General features: G+C 39.1%; 1 protein-coding gene across 2 annotated transcripts; it reads right to left on the minus strand.

Moving 5' to 3' along the window:
* Positions 1–156: 156 nt before the first annotated feature.
* LOC115223317 (U4/U6.U5 small nuclear ribonucleoprotein 27 kDa protein) lies at positions 157–19,437 on the minus strand. Of its 2 annotated transcripts, XM_029793829.2 has the most exons (8): positions 19,280–19,437; positions 13,105–13,137; positions 10,774–10,951; positions 8,951–8,965; positions 6,590–6,654; positions 4,529–4,608; positions 3,374–3,435; positions 157–403 (listed from the first exon to the last, which is right to left on the minus strand). In XM_029793829.2, the coding sequence occupies exons 1-8, from the start codon at positions 19,326–19,328 to the stop codon at positions 349–351; spliced, it is 537 nt and encodes a 178-aa protein (XP_029649689.1). In that variant the 5' UTR covers positions 19,329–19,437; the 3' UTR covers positions 157–348. The 2 variants fall into 2 exon arrangements, with proteins under 2 accessions (XP_029649689.1, XP_036368195.1); XM_036512302.1 differs by lacking the exon at positions 8,951–8,965.
* Between the last annotated feature and the right edge of the window lie 421 nt (positions 19,438–19,858).

The raw sequence follows: 19,858 nt of genomic DNA on the forward strand, positions 1-19,858 counted from the left end.
TTGGTAGATTTAATTTGAAAACTCATTTTGAAGATGCTCAAATAAATACTCCAGAAAGAAGCTTATCTTTAAACTCCTGAGTAATTTTATTTAAGTTATAAGATTAGACTTCAAAAAAATAAAACATTGAAGGAGTGGATTTAAGGAGAGAAAGAGAAGTGTAGAAAAGGTAATTTTATGACCAAAAATACAGATGCACATTATGGAGATGAGGTGTCAATAAAGTTATAGACTCATGGAGGTGGTATTTTCTGGTTTTTTTTTGATGTAGCTCACTGGTATTCTGGTAGGTCACTGATGTTCTAATAAATTGACAGAACAGGATTCCACAGTGAAGCAAGCACACAATTAAGCAATAAAATCTAAAGGTCTGTTAAATCCTCCTCGTCTGTTCATGTATTGCCTGGAGAGAAAAGAAGAAAAAATTGTTTTATACATCCTTGGTTATATGGAAGAGAAGAAATATATACGCCATTGCCTAAATAGGCGTAGGGGTGGCTGTGTGGTAAGTAGCTTGCTTACGAACCACATGGTTCTGGGTTCAGTCCCACTGCGTGTCATCTTGGGCAAGTGTCTTCTACTATAGCCTCAGGCCGACCAAAGCCTTGTGAGTGGGTTTGGTAGACGGAAACTGAAAGAAGCCCGTCATATATATGTATGTGTGTCCTCCCAACATCGCTTGAAAACCGATGCTGGTGTGTTTACATCCCCGTAACTTAGCGGTTCGGCAAAAGAGACCGATAGAATAAGTATTAGGTTTACAAAGAATAAGTCCTGGGGTCGATTTGCTTGACTAAAGGCGGTGCTCCAGCATGGCCACGGTCATATGACTGAAACAAGTAAAAGAGTATACTCTTTTTACTCTTCTACTTGTTTTAGTCATTTTGACTGCAGCCATGCTGGAGCATCGCCTTTAGTCGAGCAAATCGACCCCGAGTCTTATTCTTTGTAAGCCCAGTGCTTATTCTATCGGTCTCTTTTGCCGAACCGCTAAGTGACGGGGACGTAAACACACCAGCATCAGTTGTCAAGCAATGCTAGGGGAACAAACACAGACACACACGTACATATATATATACGACAGGCTTCTTTCAGTTTCCGTCTACCAAATCCACTCACGAGGCATTGGTCGGCCTGGGGCTATAGCAGAAGACACTTGCCCAAGATGCCACGCAGTGGGACTGAACCCGGAACCATGTGGTTGGTTAGCAAGCTACTTACCACACAGCCACTCAAGAGAAAAAAAACTTTATTATTATACATCATTGCCTATATGAAAATGAAATATTTATACACACATCATTGCCTATATAGAAGAGAAGATTATTACTTGTCTTGGGACAAGAACGAACACATTGGACAATATATTATAATCCCATGTGCTGCTGCTGCCTACAAAGGATGAGAATATCATGGGTGGAACGCCTGTCAACAGAGTTTTATTTGATCAGAACTGACCTGGACAGGTAAACATCAAAGGAATAGACTTGACCTTTCATCTTTCCAAGCATGACCACCAATAGTAATTTCTTAAGAGCAATTTAAGAAGTATCGTTATTATTATTATTATGATACATAGACATGTTCAGACAAGTGTCCTCGTATCTGTCATTACAGATACAGCTTGGTGGCCGTCTTTCTACCCTCTGGCCTCCTTCACATCTCTTATATTTAAAAGAATGGGATAATGACCATAACCATTAGAGGTCAGGTGTAGTAGTTCGGCTAGTTAGCAGGTGTTCAATCTCTGGGCCAGTCAAACAACATTCTAATTGAAGCAGAATGAGCAAGTGGCATCAGAAGCAGAATAAGAGAATACCTCTGGTAGGGATGACAGAATAATAGAATTGGATGCAGGGCTCAGATGCACAGCTCATCAGGAAAAGGAACCGAAACTGCACGAACGGTGCACAGAATATGCAGAGGAAGCGAACAGTGGATAAGTCTTAAAAAAAAGGAAACAGGGATGGGAGTGAGCACAACCGGGAAGAAGGTTGGTGCAGGTGGAAGATGTGTACGATAGAATCCTTATAAAAGAACTTATAGACTTATAGCTACTAGGACATTGCTTTTCTCACTCAGAATCAAGAAGCATTCACTGGATCTATACAGGTGTGTGTATATAATCATTATTTAACACCTGTGTTTCATGCTAGCACATGGTTTGATAGGATCTGGTGAGCTGTAGTAGGACTGCATCTAACTCCAATGCCAGACTTGTCTTGGTTTCTACAGCTGGAAGCTCTTCCTAATACCAACCATTTTTTTCATAGCACCGGTTCCAGTGAGATCCACCAAGTAACAAGACAAGAAAGATCAGGGGGCAAAAAAAAAGGCAAAACCCCCTCAACTAAGTGAGGGATGGGGGGGAGGAGGTTTTATGCTAAGTGTTGAGAGGCTAAAAGTATGACAGGGATAATTTCAAAAATTGTCAAAAGAAGAAGAGTGGACCTCCATTATTCAACAATGAAGATTCAGTTTGTTCAACTGGATTATCTGCTCCTGAATTAGCACCGGAAGTGGCCAGGCATTTGCCAAACATATTTTCTAATTCTCAGCCAGAAACCAACATAACATTAAGAATGTGAAATGGACAAACCTTTTGAATTTGAGGTACAATTTTTACAAAAGCTGTTTGAGCTTTTACAAAGTTTCCACCAACCCAATTTCATTCACAAGGAATTGGTTGACCTCAGACTATAGCTAATGACATTTGCTCAAGATGTTATGAAGTGGGATTGAACCTGGGATTTCATGATTGTGAAGTGAACTTTTTAACCCTTTAGCCATGCCGTAGCTATTTGACCATCTCATACATCCCTCTCACTCCTTTTATTTCTCTTTCATATTTCACTTGATTCAGTCTTTAGACTGTGGCCATGCTGGGGCACCACCTTGAAGAATTTCACTTGAATGAATCAACCCCAGGACTTATTTTATTTTTTTAAGCCTGGTACTTGTGCTATCAGTATCTTTTGCTGAACTGCTAAGTTACAAGGATGTAAACACACCAACACCAGTTGTCTAGCAGTGGTGAGGAACAACCACACCACACATCAATAGATATATATATATATATATATATACGACAGGCTTCTTTCATTTTCCATCTATCAAATCTACTCACAAGGCTTTGGTCGGACTGAGGCTATAGTAGAAGACACTTGCCCAAGATGCCATGCAGAAGGACTGAACCTGGAACCATGTGGTTTGGAAGAAAACTTCTTATCACTCAGTCATACCTTGAAAAGCTTACAGAAGATACTCAGCTTCATTAAAAATCAATTAAATTTCATATTAATTACATTAAACTTCAGATATTTTCCCCTCTACACCTGAAACCTCAACAGCAAAAGAATAAAAATTGACGCACCTGTATTTTCTTTTGTGGACAATATTTGCTACATAAATTGGTTTCTTGTTTACTGGTTTTTCCTAGAGAAAATGAATAAATTAATAAGTGATAAATTTTTAAAAAGAGACAATAATAAGACTAAAAATCAATTAACTTGAGAAAATCTGATGTGAATACATTATCTTGGAGGTAATACATAATACACTAGCAATCAGCATACCTTAATTATCTCATTCATTCATTAACACATGTTGCTTGCTGCTATGAAGACACAATATCTCTAAGATTGAGTACTCTGTTTCCTTATCAATGTGACATTACATTCATTACCATACATAGATAGCGCCATCCATCACATAGAGACACACACACAGTAATACCTCACTTCGCGGGACCCTGGATTTACGAGTTTTATTTTATAATAAATATAGAAAGGTCAAACAGCCATTTTGTGTGTGTGGCAATGTCACATGTGGCAACACTGGTTCTGACACAAAATTTCATTGCTACTATGTGAAATTATTGCTTTGCTTTACAAGCAATCTCCAGGAACGAATGAACTTGTATATTGAGGTATTTACTGTGTGTGTGTGTATATATAATAGCGGGCCTCCCAACCTTTGCCCTGGTCTTTATGGTGTTGGGGACATACTGACATCTATTGTAATGCTCATTTTCTTTACAATAAAAGTTGTTAAGAAGCAGGTTTATTGCTGCGGAGGAAACTCATGGCTACTTTGTAATTTGCATGGGTGGGTGTGGGTAGCTGGACTGGTAACAGAACGGATAACTAAGGAGGTGAGATGGATCACGGAAACAATCCATGAGAGATATCAGTTTTTGTTTTTCCTCAAATTCTTATGGAAAGAAGAAAAGTGAAATATACTTTTGTCAAGTGAAACTACAAGAATCCCATCAATCGTTCATTATCCTTTAAAGTCTGTTTTCCATGCTGGCATGGGTTGCACAAGAGCTGGCAAGCTGCAGTCATCCGTCTTGATATGGTTTCTATGGCAGGATGCCCTTCCTAACAACAACCACTCAACACAGTGTACTGGATGCTATCCATGTGGCGCCAGCGTTGGTGCTTCTTATGTGGTGTTAGATTGTTAGATTTTTAGACGATGGATACTCAAATTTCTCAACAACAGCAACTGTCAGAGTCAAACTTACTTTGGTTGTATCAAACTGTAAAAATCCCATCACCCGAAACATTTCTTTCTCTTCGTCAGTCTTGTCCGTCAACTGTGAAGCTGGAAATAGAAACAGCAGAATTATTTGAAGAGAGAATCAGAAAATTTAACACAAACTAAATGATAGATTCCTAGTTTGAGTTATACGATGACGAGTTGGTGAGTTGATACAGCTGAAGGAGACTGAAGCAGAGGGCAGCGGCCAATAGGGAAGGACATACAAATACAGTCCAATCCTATTATGTAACAAAATGTTTATTTCTTATATTTTCGTCTTTGGCTGGTAAGTGCTATTTCCTATTTGCTTCTAGAAATCAAAGGAAATGACTACCATTCTCTTCAAACGTTGCTTTTGTGACCTGGACCTCAATGTTTTGAAACTGGCCTATTTTCCATTACGTTTCAGACACATTCAGTGCTGAGTTGCTGAAGCAGAAATATCATTATAACAAATATTCTGCTCAATGCCACAGATTTGTCAGATAGTGGCTGACAATATGTGGATCTCTGAACATTAGCAGAAGTGGGGGAGAATGATAGCCATGTGCCGAGAAGGATTCTTTGGGGTTTGAATAAATGTAACAAAAGTAAAAATTCAAAGGAGATATTAGTCATTTTTTATACTTTCAATGGGTAAGCAAGTAGAAAATAACAGTTGCTACTATTGCAGATCAGATGCATATTATCAGCATCTCGCATATACCAAACCATACTGAGCACTGCACCACAACCTATCAGACCCTACCTCACTCTATACATTATTACATAACACCATAAAATACCATATATATATAATACACCTCCATATCACTCCACAACATTCTGTTAAATATCAAACTACATCATCACCATCATTTAATGTCCGTTTTCATGCTGGCATGGGTTGACCAGAGCTGGAAACCCGGAGAGCTGCACCAGGTTCCAGTCTGATTTGGCTTGGTTTTTCAGCAGCTGGATGCCCTTCCAAATCCTGCCAACCACCTTACAGAGTATGCTGGGTGCTCTTTATCGGGACATGAGCGTTTTTTTTTTTGTGGCACTAGCATGGGTGCATTTAAAAGGGTGCTTTCTACACAGCACTGGCAGGGGTGCTATTTATGTGGTACTGGCAGGGTTGCTTTTTATGTGGTACTGGCAGGGGTGCTTTTTATACAGCACAAGTACAGGTGCTTTTTATCCCATCACAACATACAGAGGCAAGGAACAAGCAGAGCAGGAGCATTAAAACAAATACCACTACATGGCATTTACTATTCCAACTTCTTGCATTCTGAGTTCAAATCTCACAGAGTTCAACTTTACTTGACAGCCTTCTGGATGTAGTGGACTTGTGGAATCATTAGAAAACAGGACAAGGATACCTTGCAGTATTCATTCTAGCTCTTGGCATTCAGAGTTCAAATCCTACCATAGCCTACATGAGAGTATATAGAATAATACCAAATCCAAATACTAATTCAGGTAATTCGCCAGCAGAGTTAATGTTTATGCATAAAATAAAATTGATCTTCCATAAATTATTGCCAGGAAAAAATACATTTGAAGGAAATGCAAGAAATATTACAAAACATTTCAAAGTAGGAGATAGAGTTCATTTTAAAAATTACAAAAATGGCAAATAAGGTTGGAAGGATGACTATGTAATCAAAAGATTAGGACAACGTTTGGAACATAAGAGACACCATAACTAGTTAAAGATGAGACATACAGAAGAACAAGGTGTAATACCAATGGAAGTTTTCTATGATATGTTTGAAGTGCCAGTACCAAGAGATTTTGAGGCTTGTAGAACTAGCTTCAGAAAATGAAAACAAATTGAATATCTGGAAGTAATACCTAAACCAAAAAAAGAAAAAAGTGTGCTTGGTACAACAAAAAGAAAAACTGCTGTGTGCAACGAACAATACTATCTTAAAAGTCAAGCAACAATTAAGACACACCAGCTACAACTGCTGATGGTACTTCATGTCAATAAAGGATTTAAACGGAAGCAAAACAAAACGAGATATAAAAAAAAACAACCAGTAGAAATTGAACTTACTGTCATGTGGTTTCTCTTCCATAATAAACTGTACTTCTTCATCACTGTCGTCACTGCGCACCATGCTACAAATGGAGAAGATTTTTATATTTGTTAGTTGCTGTAATTGTTTAGCCTTATAGGTTGGGGAACTGGCCTATGCAGTGCCATTTTATACCATTAGCACAGGAGGAAAGAGTGAGAGAAAGTTGTGGCAAAAGAGTCAGGCAGAAGTTCGCCATTACCTTCTGCCGGAGCCGCATGGAGCTTTGATGTTTCGCTCATAAATACACATCGCCTGGTCTGAGATTCGAACCTGCGATCGCTTGACCACGAGTCCGCTGCTCTAACCACAAGGCCATGTGCCTCCACTATCAATAAGTAGGGTTTGAAATTAATGCATGCAAGATTTCACAGCTCTAACATCACTCCTTTATAGTCGGCCTATGGATATTCCACCCCCACCCCCAATCCTTCATAGAAGTTAGATATAGATGTATATGTATACATGTATGTGTACATGTATATATATATATATATATATATATATATATATATAGAGAGAGAGAGAGAGAGAGATGTACATGTAATATGTACATACATGCATACATATATACACCCATACACACACACCCACACATACATAGGTGCAGGTGTGGCTGTGTGGTAACTTGGCATGTGTCTTCTGCTATAGCCTCAGACCAACCAAAGCTTTGTCAGTGGATTTTGTAGACAGAAACTGAAAGAAATCAATCGTATATATATATGCATATATGTAAGTCTATGTGTGTGTGTTTGTGTTTCTCCCTCATCACTGCTTCACAACTGGTGTTCGTTTATTTACATCCCCATAACTTACTGGTTTCACAAGAAGAAACTGATAGAATAAGTACCAGGCTTATCAAAATAAAAAAAGCACTAGGCAGTGTCTCATATTTTTCTTTGCCCACTCAATTGTATCTATCAATTTATCTTTGTATGTGTGTGTGTGTGTATGTATATATATATATAACACCTTAATGAGGGCCTTAACTCCCAAATTTTAGTCATTTCTTTTATGATCCAAAACTAGGTCAAAAGTACTGAATGGATCTTATGAAATTTGGAAATTATATTCTATGCATAAGGGCCATAACCCCCATGACAATTCATATAATTTTGCTGTTAATGAAATTTTAACCATAGATATTAGTCACAAATGAAGTAATATTTATAAAATTTCATCTTCTTACAAGTTACAAAGACCCCTCCATGTGCTCTTGGAAGCTGTAGGGTTACCCGAGCATAGAAGATGAGCATTATTTATAATTCAATGGTACAACAGTGTAAGAGTTTGCTTTGACATACACTTAAATTGTCGAGTAAATGAGAGGCATCTTTGCCTCCACTGATTCAGTTGCAAAGTGCTGAATAAAGTTATTTTATTGCAGACCTCCTTTCAGTCTTTTTATTATCACTGGGTGACATATAGTCCCCAGATGGTAACATTGATTTCAAGGCCTTCCCAGATGAGTGACTGGTTATTCAGACATTTATAGATTGCAAATTTATTCTGTCCAGTTACGTATCAGTATAGTGGTCATTTGCAAACTCCAGAGGTGACACTTTCATTTCTCCTTAGCCCTCACGTCACACAGTTGTTAATGTTGATTTCAGTTGGGTCATGCCCTTCCAATTGCTATAGATCCGTATTGCATCTTATGGCTGTGCCTGTCACCTGTATAGTGAGGAATCCAACATTGGGGGTGGTAACGACTAGGATACGGTAGCTGACTGCTTATTGTGATCATTTGTCTTTCGGTTTCCTGTAGCTTTGCTCTCTTTTACAAACCCAGTGAACATATATTTCCTATTCCAAAGAAATTCAAACAATAGATATAAGACCCAAGTTAAAAAGATTCTCAACAATTCAACTTCTCTGGTAGACATTAAAACACCCACCCCCAACAGGGGCCTTAACTCACACATTTTAGAACTCCATGACCTTCATTTTTCAGGAGCAAAATCTTCTTAACAGGTTCAATAAGACTCGAATTTTGGAATATGCGCATAAAAATCAGTAGTATGGGATACATGTGGCACGATTACAATTTTTTTAGGGTGTGTAAAGAGGGAAATAACCCTCATCTGCAATTTTGATGAAATTCGAATCATAGATATTCCAGTTCATTACAGAAAATATAACAGAAAAGTCTAATTCTTCAATTGCATGTAAGATGGGCAACGCTGGGTATCTCTGCTAGTTTTTAAATAAATATGTATTGAATTACAGAAGTATAAAAGGAAATCCCTCCATCTTCTTCAACCACTATTGCTCGGACTGTGAATGCTGGTCGAATAAGAGGCAATTATTTGGAAAAGGAAACAAAAGTTTGTACTCACTTATTTCGTCGGTCTCTGAAACAAGAACAAGAATTCAATTATAGAAATCACTTAATCATGTTTGCTGTTTTATTAGATTCACACAGTAAGGGAAGAGCCTAACATTTCGGAGCTTCATCTTTCCTCTCAGAGGGAGGAAGAAAAGCAGGAGGTAACGATGTCATTTTTGTTGCTTACAATCGGAGCATCAACACTACTTTCTCTCTCTCTCTCTCCCTTTCTTTGTCTGATGAAGGACAAGAGGTGAGAAATGCATTCCCTTTGCAATCGGAACGACAACGACACCTCCTCCCTTCCTCATTCTCAAATATAGAAAATAAGGACCCAAAACATCAGTTTCTTCCCCCCCCTACAGCAACTGAACTTTCTTGTAGATGTTTCAAGGGTTAAATATGTGCAATAATATAATCACATATATAAATAAAACGAGTGAATTTAGAATGAAGCAATTAATCCCATGGATTAATTATGAATTATACATGTTTTATATAAAATACATTAAATCATTTCTATTTGCAAATACAATTGCTATCTTTTTTTTTTTTTTTTTTTTGGGTGATGACTAAATAAAAAGGTCAGATTTGATTAAGCCAAATATAATACAGATATAATTTTAAAAAATTTTCAGTACCAGTAATAATCATCAAAACTTTATAGGATTATCTGTGTCCAGTTACTCCCACACATCCCTATGAAATGCAGGGTAACCTCCTCTACATCAAGACAGCAAGCTGGCAGAATCGTTAGCACACCGGGCGAAATGCTTAGCGGTACTTCGTCTGCCATTACATTCCAAGTTCAAATTCTGCTGAGGTCGTCTTAGCCTTTCATCCTTTTGGGGTCGATAAATTAAGTACCAGTTATGCACTGGGGTCGATGTAATCGACTTAATCCCTTTGTCAGTCCTTGTTTGTCCCCTCTATGTTTAGCCCCTTGTGGGCAATAAAGAAATAAGAAATAAGATAGCTGCACCATCTGAACGTGGCCGATGACCAACGCTGCCTTGACTGGCTTCTGTGCCGGTGGCACGTAAAAAGCACGAACCGATCGTGGCCGTTGCAAATAAATAAACTTGAATTTAAGAAATGAAACGGATAAAACTTATGCTTAAATAAATGAAGAAATGGAGCCAGTATGCTTCGCTGGATGTGCAATGTCAGTGTTTCATGTTTGACAGAATGTAAGCATCTTGAGAGAAAAGCTGGGCATAAGAGGAACCAGATGTGGTGCGCAAGAGAGACAGCTCCACTGGTATGGTCATGTGATGTGTATGGATGAGGACAGCTATGTAATGATGTGCCGAACAATAACTGCAGAGGGAACCTGTGGTAGAGGTGGACCCAGAAAGACATGGGACAAAGTGGTGAAGCATGACCTTTGAACTTTGGGCCTCACAGAGGCAATGACTAGTGACCAAGACCTTTGGCAATATGCTGTGCTTGAGAAGACCCGTCAAACCAAGTGAAATCGTAGTCGTGGCTGATGCTGGGGTCATGTAAGTGGCACATAAAAAGCACCTTTCGAGCGTAGGGCCTCACGGAGGCAATGGCCGAGGCCTTTGGCATTCTGTCGTGCTTGAGAAGAAGACCCATCAAGCTGAGCAAAATCACAGTCGTGGCAGATATTGCAAATGGCAAGTAAAACATCCACTCTCAGAGTGGTTGGTGTTAGGAAGAGCATCCAGCCATAGAAACCATGCCAAATCAGACTGGAGTCTGATGCAGCCTTCCAGCGTGCCAGCCCTGGTCAAACCGTCCAACCCATGCCAGCATGGACAACGGACGTTAAACGATGATGATGATGATGATGATGATGATACCTACCGATTTTTCCGTCCAGGTGAGCGAGACCTTGACCGGTATCTACCACGGGGAGACCTTGAACGAGACCTGTAACGAGGTGGCGATCTTGACCTGGATCGATAACGAGGTGCTGACCTTGAACGAGAACGATAACGAGGTGCTGACCTACTTCTTGATCTGGAACGACTTCGGCGGCGGTCTGGAAATTCAAAGAAGGAGAATTTTATTCAAAGTTGTGCGAAAAATGCTTGCTTGCAGAAGAAACAACCTCTTCGTAGAGAAATAAAGAACAGATACTATGTTGATATCCCTTAACTCTTTCAATACGAGTCCACTGATATAAATGGCCCTATGATATAAATTTTGTTTTTTAAATTGATTTTAGAGAAAACCTTCCATTAAAATTCCATGTTAATTTACATTTCAAACACTAGTTTAATAATTGTTTTATATTTTGGCACACGGCCAGCAATTTTGGGGGAGGAGATAAGACGGTTACATCAACCCCAGTATGCAACTGGTACTCACTTTATCGAGCCTGCAAGGCTGAAAGGGAAAGTTGACCACAGCAAAATTTGAACTCAGAATGTAAAAAGATACAAAATGCCACGAAGCATTTTACCTGATGTACTAACGAGTCTGCCAGCTTGCTGCCCCCCCCCCCACACACACCTGCTTAATAAGGTCAAAGATATTCTATTAACAATGATATGTACATTTCCTCTGAATACATTATGGCAGACTCGAATGCAAAGTGTGAACAAAGCCAGTGGCTTCTTTCAGCTTGAAAGTCCAGTGGCTTCTGGCTGACGAGACTCAATGTGTCGTTAACACAGGTACACCAGAATCACCTGCACCAATGAGTCAAATGTTTTATGAACACACTGTCTTCAGAAAAGGGAGAAGTTGTTCTGTGACATACACCACAGCAACTAGCATATTTTGTGCTCAAATCTGCTGGAAAATATTGGTTTCAAATTTTGGCACAGGTCCAGCAATTTTTTAGGGAAGGGCAAGTTGATTGCATCATCATCATCATTGTCATCGTTTAATGTCCGCTTTCCATGCTAGCATGGGTTGGATGATTTGACTGAGGTCTGGCGAACCAGATGGCTGCACCAGGCTCCAATCTGATCTGGCAGAGTTTCTACAGCTGGATGTCTTTCCTAACGCCAACCACTCCGAGAGTGTAGTGGGTGCTTTTACATGCCATCGGCACAAGGGCCAGTCAGGCGGTACTGGCAACGGCCATGCTCAAATGGTGCTTTTTATGTGCCACCTGCACAGTAGCCAGTCCAGTGGCACTGGCAACAACCTCGCTCGAATGTTTTTTCGCGTGCCACCAGTACAAGTGCCAGTAAGGCGACGCAGGTAATGATCACGTTCGAATGGTGTTTTTAATGTGCCATCGGCTCGGAGGCTAGCTTGTTGCTCTGGCCCTGATCTCACTCGTATGGTTCTCTTAGTGCTCCACTAGCACGGATAACCTCATTATTTAACAGGTACTTATTTTATCAACCCTGAAAGGATGAAAGACAAAGTCAACCTTGGCATAATTTGAACTCAGAACATGAAAACACAAAATACTGTTCAACATTTTGCCAGCATGCTAACGATTCTGCCAGATCAACACCTAAACCATTTAGCATTCACATTAAATGAAAACATAGGGAAAAGTTTAAATATTGCCATGGAAACTAATTTACAGAAGAGATTTTGAACTGCTTATTATATAAGCATAATGTCTGACATTTTATCTTTTGTTTCAGTCATTAGACTGAGGCCATACTGGAGCAACACTGTGAAAAATACTCTAGTTGAACGAATTGATGCCAGTTTTTACTTTTCTAAACCTGGTACTTATTCTATTGGTCTCTTTTGCTGAACCACTAAGTTACAGGGATGTAAACACACACACAACAGGCTTCTTTCAGTTTCCGTCTACCAAATCCACTCAGAAGGCTTTGGTCAGCCCAAGGCTATAATAAGAAGACACTTGTCCAAGGTTCCACAGTGGGAGTGAACCTGGAACCATGTAGTTGAGAAGCAAGCTTCTTACCACCCAGCCACACCTGCACCTATTTGCTTTCTTGGTTTTCCTGGTTGGACTGTGGCCATGTTGGGGCACCACCTTGAACAGTTTAGTTTTATAAAATCAAAAGTATGAATTTTTAAGCCTGCTACTCATTTCATCAGTTTCTTTTTGCTGAACCACTAGGTTAAGGAGATGTAAACAAACCAACTAAACAGAAGTGACGAGAGACACCAAAATGACAAACACACGGCTGGCTTCTGCACAGTTTCCCCTCAACTAAATTTACTCAAAATGAATTAAACTCAGAATATACATACGCTTCCTTTCTCGATCTCGACGTCTTTCCCTTTCTGAAAAAGATAAAAAAGAAAAGTATAATATAAAAAAGGGGAACAGAAATGATGTGGGGTTAGGGATGATTGTCATGCTTTTAACATTTGTTTATCACTGCAAGTATGGAAGGGATGGGATGGCAACACATTGACCCTTTAACACTTAAACCAACCATACCTGGCCCAACTATTCTACTTGTTTTGTGTTGAAACTGGCTAGAAGTGACCTTTCACACCTACCCTACAATGTCATTCTAAGAATATTGGGTTGTCTGGAAAGTTTGTGCTGATTTTTAAAGGAAAGAAAAGGTCAATAAATACTTGCCATTACATTTTTAATCAACCAAATATGAACCATTTTGTTGCACAATGCATCTCCATCTTTCCTTTAACTTGAAAATACCCTCTTCCCAGAATTGAGGTGGTTTCATGGCAAAGAATTCATCAAGGTATCTTTTTACATCATCCAAAGAATTGAAATTTTTACCATTAAGACTATTCTGCAGAGACCTGAATAAGTGGAAATCAGAAGGAGCAATATATGGTTAATATGGAGGGTGGGGTAACACATCCCAGCCAAGCTCCAGCAATTTTTGTCTGGTTCCCAAAGCATCAAGTCCCAAAAATGAACTTTCTTATCTTCCATTTTAAAGGGTTACAAAATTAGCACAGGTTGTAGGAACATAAACCTTCTTCCACGAAAAGATAGCTTAAACTGTGCTCTTAAATGGAGGTGTAGCCAAATCCTATTTTATGGACTCAACCATGTTCTAAGATAAGTCGAAAGGTAAGCTATTATAAATTGGCACAAACTTTCCGGACAACCCAATATATTATCACATCACTGAAATCTCGAAGCTACAAGATGATGCAGGATTAATCCAAAATGATGTGAAGAAATAAGCATTAATCTGAAAGGGTTAAATTTCAGGAATTTTCAATGTTTCTTCTTGGGAAAACCTTCAGATATGAAACAATCACTCTCTCTCTAGACTCTCCCTTTGTTTACATTTACCACAAGAGGTGTAACAGCATGTGGCCAAGTGGTTAGGGTGTTGTACTCACGAGTGTGAGATTGTGGTTTTGGTTCTCAGGTCAAGTGGTGCATTATGTTCTTGAGCAAATCTTTTCATTTCTGCGATTACTTCAGAAACTGGTGTGTGGTAGGACTGTGCACCCGAACAAGCAATGTCAATTTGATGGAGAGAATGAGTTCAGGTACAGCAAAAGCATTTCATCACTCGAAACGATTTTATCTGTGCAGGTTGTTTAGCAAGAAATTACGGAATTGTCTTTCTTGGACTACCAACAGCTACAAGCCACACTCTCTACACTATCACTTTGGCAACCTGGTTTCAATCATGGTTTCTTGTTCTCTTTCCTCCCACAAGTTTCAGAAGTAATACAGAAGTCACAGCTGCCGTTTTTACTGGCTTGTAGACCCAGGTTATCATTAGCTTAATTTGGACTTTGCCTCATTGTAGAGCTTTCATTTAACATTAAGTTTTATAATTAGATACAGTCCATTATTTAGGGTTTAAAACATGCAGTTGTATCTTTTAACAGGTGAGAAATACTGCTTTAAACAATTACAAATACAACAAATTAACAACCAAGGTTTTAACCCTTTAGTATTTAACCTGGTCATACCCAGCCCAAATATTCTACCTGTTTTATGTTCAAACTGACCAGATCCAACCTCTCACACCTACCCTACAATGTCATTCTAAAAATATACAAACACACCATTGAAATATTGAGACTACAAAATAATGCATGATTAATTCAAAACAGTGTGAATAAATAAATTTTACATTTGACAGAATAATCTGGAAGCTGAAGGGTTAAAGTATAAACAATCATCACGATCAGTCATCACCATCATCGTTGCCTTCATCATTGTCATTGCTGTCAGCATCATCTTCATCTCTCTTTCCAGCTGCAACCCGATTACTCCCACCAATTCCTGTATAATGCAATGTAGCCATGTATCCAGCAAGATACTTCTGATGCTTCTATCATATTTTTAACCTTTCAAGACCAACTGTTAAGCCACCTCTCTCTCTCTCTATTGTACTCTCACCCAGTTGAGAGAGCTCCTCAGTTTTGTGAGGTACATAGCAACCTTACAAATGCCAGTGCCATGAAAAAAGAAAAAGCACCCAGAACACTCTGTTAAGTGGCTGCTGAGAGGAAAGGTATGCAGTCACAGAAACCTTGCCAAAGCAGACACTGGCGCACAGCGTAGTCCTTCAACTTATTGGATCCTGTTGAATTGTTCAACTTGTACAAGAATGGAAGACAGACATTTACCCTTTTGTTACCAACCCGGCTGAAACCAGCTCTGGCTGAATACAAATGTCTTGTTTTCATTAGTTTTGAATTAAAACCTTCCCCTAAACCTTAGTCACAATTTATGTTCCTAACACCAGCTGAATGATAACGAAGTTATTTTACTAAATTCTTTGTTATATTTAAAGTAATTGAAAGAAACACAGAGCATCTCAACAGAAATACAGTAATGAAAGAGTTAAACGATTAAATGCCTCATTTACCTGACAACAGATTAGATGAGAACCAAAACAAAAGACTAGTAGTTCATTAGTGCCAAACTAAATCTCTTTATTGTCATTATGTTCTTGTGAGAAAAGATTATTATGAATGTGTTACTGAACTGAAAGTTAAAAATAAGTTATTCTTTCAATATAATGAAATTTTGGGACTGACGATTTCCTGTTAGATCCTATTATTCAGTATGTAATGGTGGAGCTCCCTTAGACCCACTTGTAGCCCCTAAAATTTCGTTTTGTCATTCTCTTAGTGTTCCTTTCAAATATCAAGGGCCAACTTGCTGTCACCGCCAGCAAGGCCCATTTTCACACAAAGAATGCCAGATTTCATTCCACCCTAACCTTTCATACTCAAGCACCATCGAGTTACAATCTGAATATCTTATAATATATAATAAATAATAATGAAATTATTGTATACAGTGCTCAGTTGCACCACAACATGTCAAATGTGTGTATAAAGCATATGCAGTAATGTACAAATGTCTGGGAAGTGAACAGTGTATGAGTCAGATACAAGCTTGCGTGTGTATGGAGGGGAGAAAATCAGGTGTAGTGTTGGCGAATCTCAGGAAGCATGGAAGTTTTGAAGGATGCAGTGCTCCGACAACTAACAACTGATGTCGGCAGTTTGTTCCATGCTTCAGCAACTCTCAGCGTGAAAAAATGTTTCCAAAAGTCATGGGAGCTGTGCTGTTTTCTGACTTTGTAAACATGTCCATGGATGTTAGACAGGTGGAGTTTGAAAAGGTGCTCAGAGTTATTGTTAGTAAGATGGTTAATAATTTTATGGGTCAGCTACCAGATGTCGGTGTTTCAATGTATCCATGCCCAGGGAACTGGCATTCACAACATGAACAGGGGCCCTCAAAAACATACTCTGGTGGAGACATGGCCATCTTATCTCATTCAACAGCTCAAATACACAATCACAACATACATCAAGAAAATACTGTATCCCGTCCCCTCAATCTTAAACCTGAACAACATACAAAAGGAACCTTGAAAGCCACAACTCTATCAGTGACAATCCTCAAATCCTCTTCAGAACCAGCAAATACTTCAGTCCTCAACAATTGCTAACCCTACACAAATCTAAATGAGACCAACTGGTTTGAGTAAGGCCTACAATGGAGTACTGCACTTATATCTGGGGCAGGGCTGTTACTATGCACACAGAGAGCGACACAGCTGATTGGCATTTCCATCGCTAATAATAGACACACTCAAGCCCCTGACCCACAGGTATGCTGTTTGCACTCTCTGTCGTTTCTATTGCTTCTGTGATGGCTGCTGCTCTTCAGAGCTGACTGGTTCCATACTTTTACCATTCAAGCATTCTTTGCTTGTTTCTTCTTTTCCCACCACACCTGATGCATCCAACAATTCCTTCCCCACACGAACCACTCTGCTCAACCCTTCTTCTCCAGAACATCTTCCTCTGAAATCTCTTCCTTGCTCATGTCTTCTCTGTAGGTGTTGATCAACAGTTTAAACAGAACATTAGCAGCACTAATTCCACTAATTTTTTAGGGCTTGCAAGGCTTAATGGGCCCTGTCCCTTTCTCTAGACTGAGAAATAAAACACACAAAACAGAAAAAGTGGGCTGGTGTTGCTATTAGACATACAGGCATTGTAGGGCACATCTCAAAAGGGATCACCTGCCATGAACTCATTAACATGCTCCAGCCTCTGGCCCACATCTGCTGCACGGGTCTGGTTGGTCTAGTGCAGCTCCACTCCCCCCTTTTTCCTTTTCTCTATACCCACATTGAATCCATCATCCTAACATCCATACACACACACATTCCATGACGAAACTAACCTCAATTTAACAAAAGCAACCATTTTTGTTTCACTTAGAAGCCTTCAACGTTACAAAACTTTCGCTGTTCCCAATGATATCAACACACACATTTACATCTCTATAATTCTTGCAATTCCTTTTCCTTAGTTGCTGAGATTTCAGTTGTGAAGTTTCACACATGATGGCAGCAGGAAGAATTCCTTCGGAGGTTAATGACATCAGTGGATTCTCTTCATACAGAGGATCCATAATTTGGAAATGTCTCTTGGATGCATAATTCTAAATTCTATTTACAGAATTGATAAGTAAATTACAAATAGCTGTTTTTAAAACAAAACTAAAAAACCAATTTCATAAATAAAGGAATGCATGTGGACACAATATATGTAAGAAGGGTGTTGGTAGAAACTCCATACGTTGTACCCAGTGCAAGCTGTAGACATAAGAGGTGTAGCAGTATCACTGGAAAGTTAACAGACAAAATAGTCTTTGTGTGGCAAATGTGTGGGTACAATAAACACTAAGGATGCACAGAGAATAGACTTCCTCAAATGTTTACGGGGATCTTTAGAAGTAGTAGATAGCTTCTGTTACCAAGGGAACCAAGTTAGTAGTGGAGGAGGAATTTCTGAAAGCATAATTGTTAGAATAAGAAAGAGCTGGGCAAAGTTGAGAGAGCTTCTACCTTTATTGGTAATTAAGAGTTTCTCCCTCAGAGTGAAAGTCAAATTGTATGGTACCTGTGTACGTACAGCTCTGCTATATGGTAGTGAAACATGGGCCATGACTACAGAGGACTTGCAAAGGTTCGAAAGAAATGAAGGCAGCATGCCCTGCTGGATGGGTAATGTCAGTGTGCACATACGATAGAGTGTAAATGGTTTAAGAAGAAAACTGGGTATGTCGTGTGCAAGAGAGAAGACTGCACTGATATATGTTCATGTGATACATATGGATGTGGACAGCTGCTTAAAGTGCCAATCTCTAATTGTGGAAGAGGTAGACCCAGGAAGATGCGGGAGGGGAACGTAATGTTCCCTCCATTACTATTCGTTACTAGCAAGGTTAGAAATATTTGTTTTTATATTTGACAGCTATCGTTGTTTAACCCCAGGTGAAACCTAAGAAGACCAATGATCAAATGCAATCCGGCGGAGACCATCCCATCTTAACATCATATGTAAGATTTTGCTATCCAATGTATCCCGTTTTTTAAGACGGTAGGGTACAATTTGAGGAAGCATTGGCTGATATTTCTAACAGGCTGGGCAACCACGAGGTAGTGTAGTTAGGTGTATTAATAATAGTGATTGTGGTAGTGTTGGTATTCGAATAGGTAAGTATGGGGTTTATGGTGTTGATAGGGGTTTCAGAAGGGGGGAGGAAGTCGTAGTTAATGGTTTTGTTGTTCAGTATTAAATGAGCAGATTTATGCTCTAAGTATTCTGTCTTTATTTCAGACAGAGTATTTTCCTATTTTAAGACCACAGGGTCTGAGAATTGCGAGCGGGTCGTGCAAACACGTCGAAGTCTTCCTCTGGTCAAAAGTGGGGGAGGTGACTCCAACCATTAATAATGGTTATTTTCTATCTTTATAAAATAAAACGTGTATTTTATAGAACGAGGTCTAACAGTAGGTAAAAGAAAAATTGGAAAGAAGTAACAGATATTATAGCAAAGGATCTGGAAGAAATGTAGCCAAAGACCCAGTTTTCGGCGACGTTCAATGTCAATAACATGTAAGGGTTTTTAAGTATTATAGTTGCGAGAAATTTGTGTTACCTTTACGTGGAGATCTTGAACGGGAACGAGAGCGACTCCTTCGAGGCATATTGAGCTGGTTTAAGTGAGAAATAAAGGAAATGAAATTTTAGGCCAAAACAAGAGAATCGCAGACCACCATGTTGAAGTTAATGCAGAGCTACTGGAGGTAATGAAAACGAACGAAGTAAACAAATACCAAAGGAAAAGAAAATATCGAATGAAAACTTATAAATTACACGTAAGAAAGTTTTTGGAAAGATGCAGAAATATTAATAAGCATTTTAAAAAGTTTTTCTAAAATGCCTTAAAATTCGAAAATATTTATAGGAACACTTTTCATGACCTCTCGTTGCTGACATCTGAAGTCAATAAATTATAAACACAATACTTTCTATAATAAACATAATAAGGCCTGGGGGGTGGGGCTGGTCGACTGCATTGATATCAATACCTAACTGTACTTATTTTGTCCGGCGTGCTAACGATTCTCTCAGCTCACCGCCTTTAGTACAGACCCACAATCGAGGTCAGGAACTGGCAAGATATTTCGAGAATTGGGCTGCATTATTAAAATAATCCAAGTTAATTTTTCGTCGG

The sequence above is a fragment of the Octopus sinensis genome, linkage group LG22, assembly GCF_006345805.1.
Source record: "Octopus sinensis linkage group LG22, ASM634580v1, whole genome shotgun sequence".
In the NCBI taxonomy this organism is placed as follows: Eukaryota; Metazoa; Mollusca; class Cephalopoda; order Octopoda; family Octopodidae; genus Octopus; species Octopus sinensis.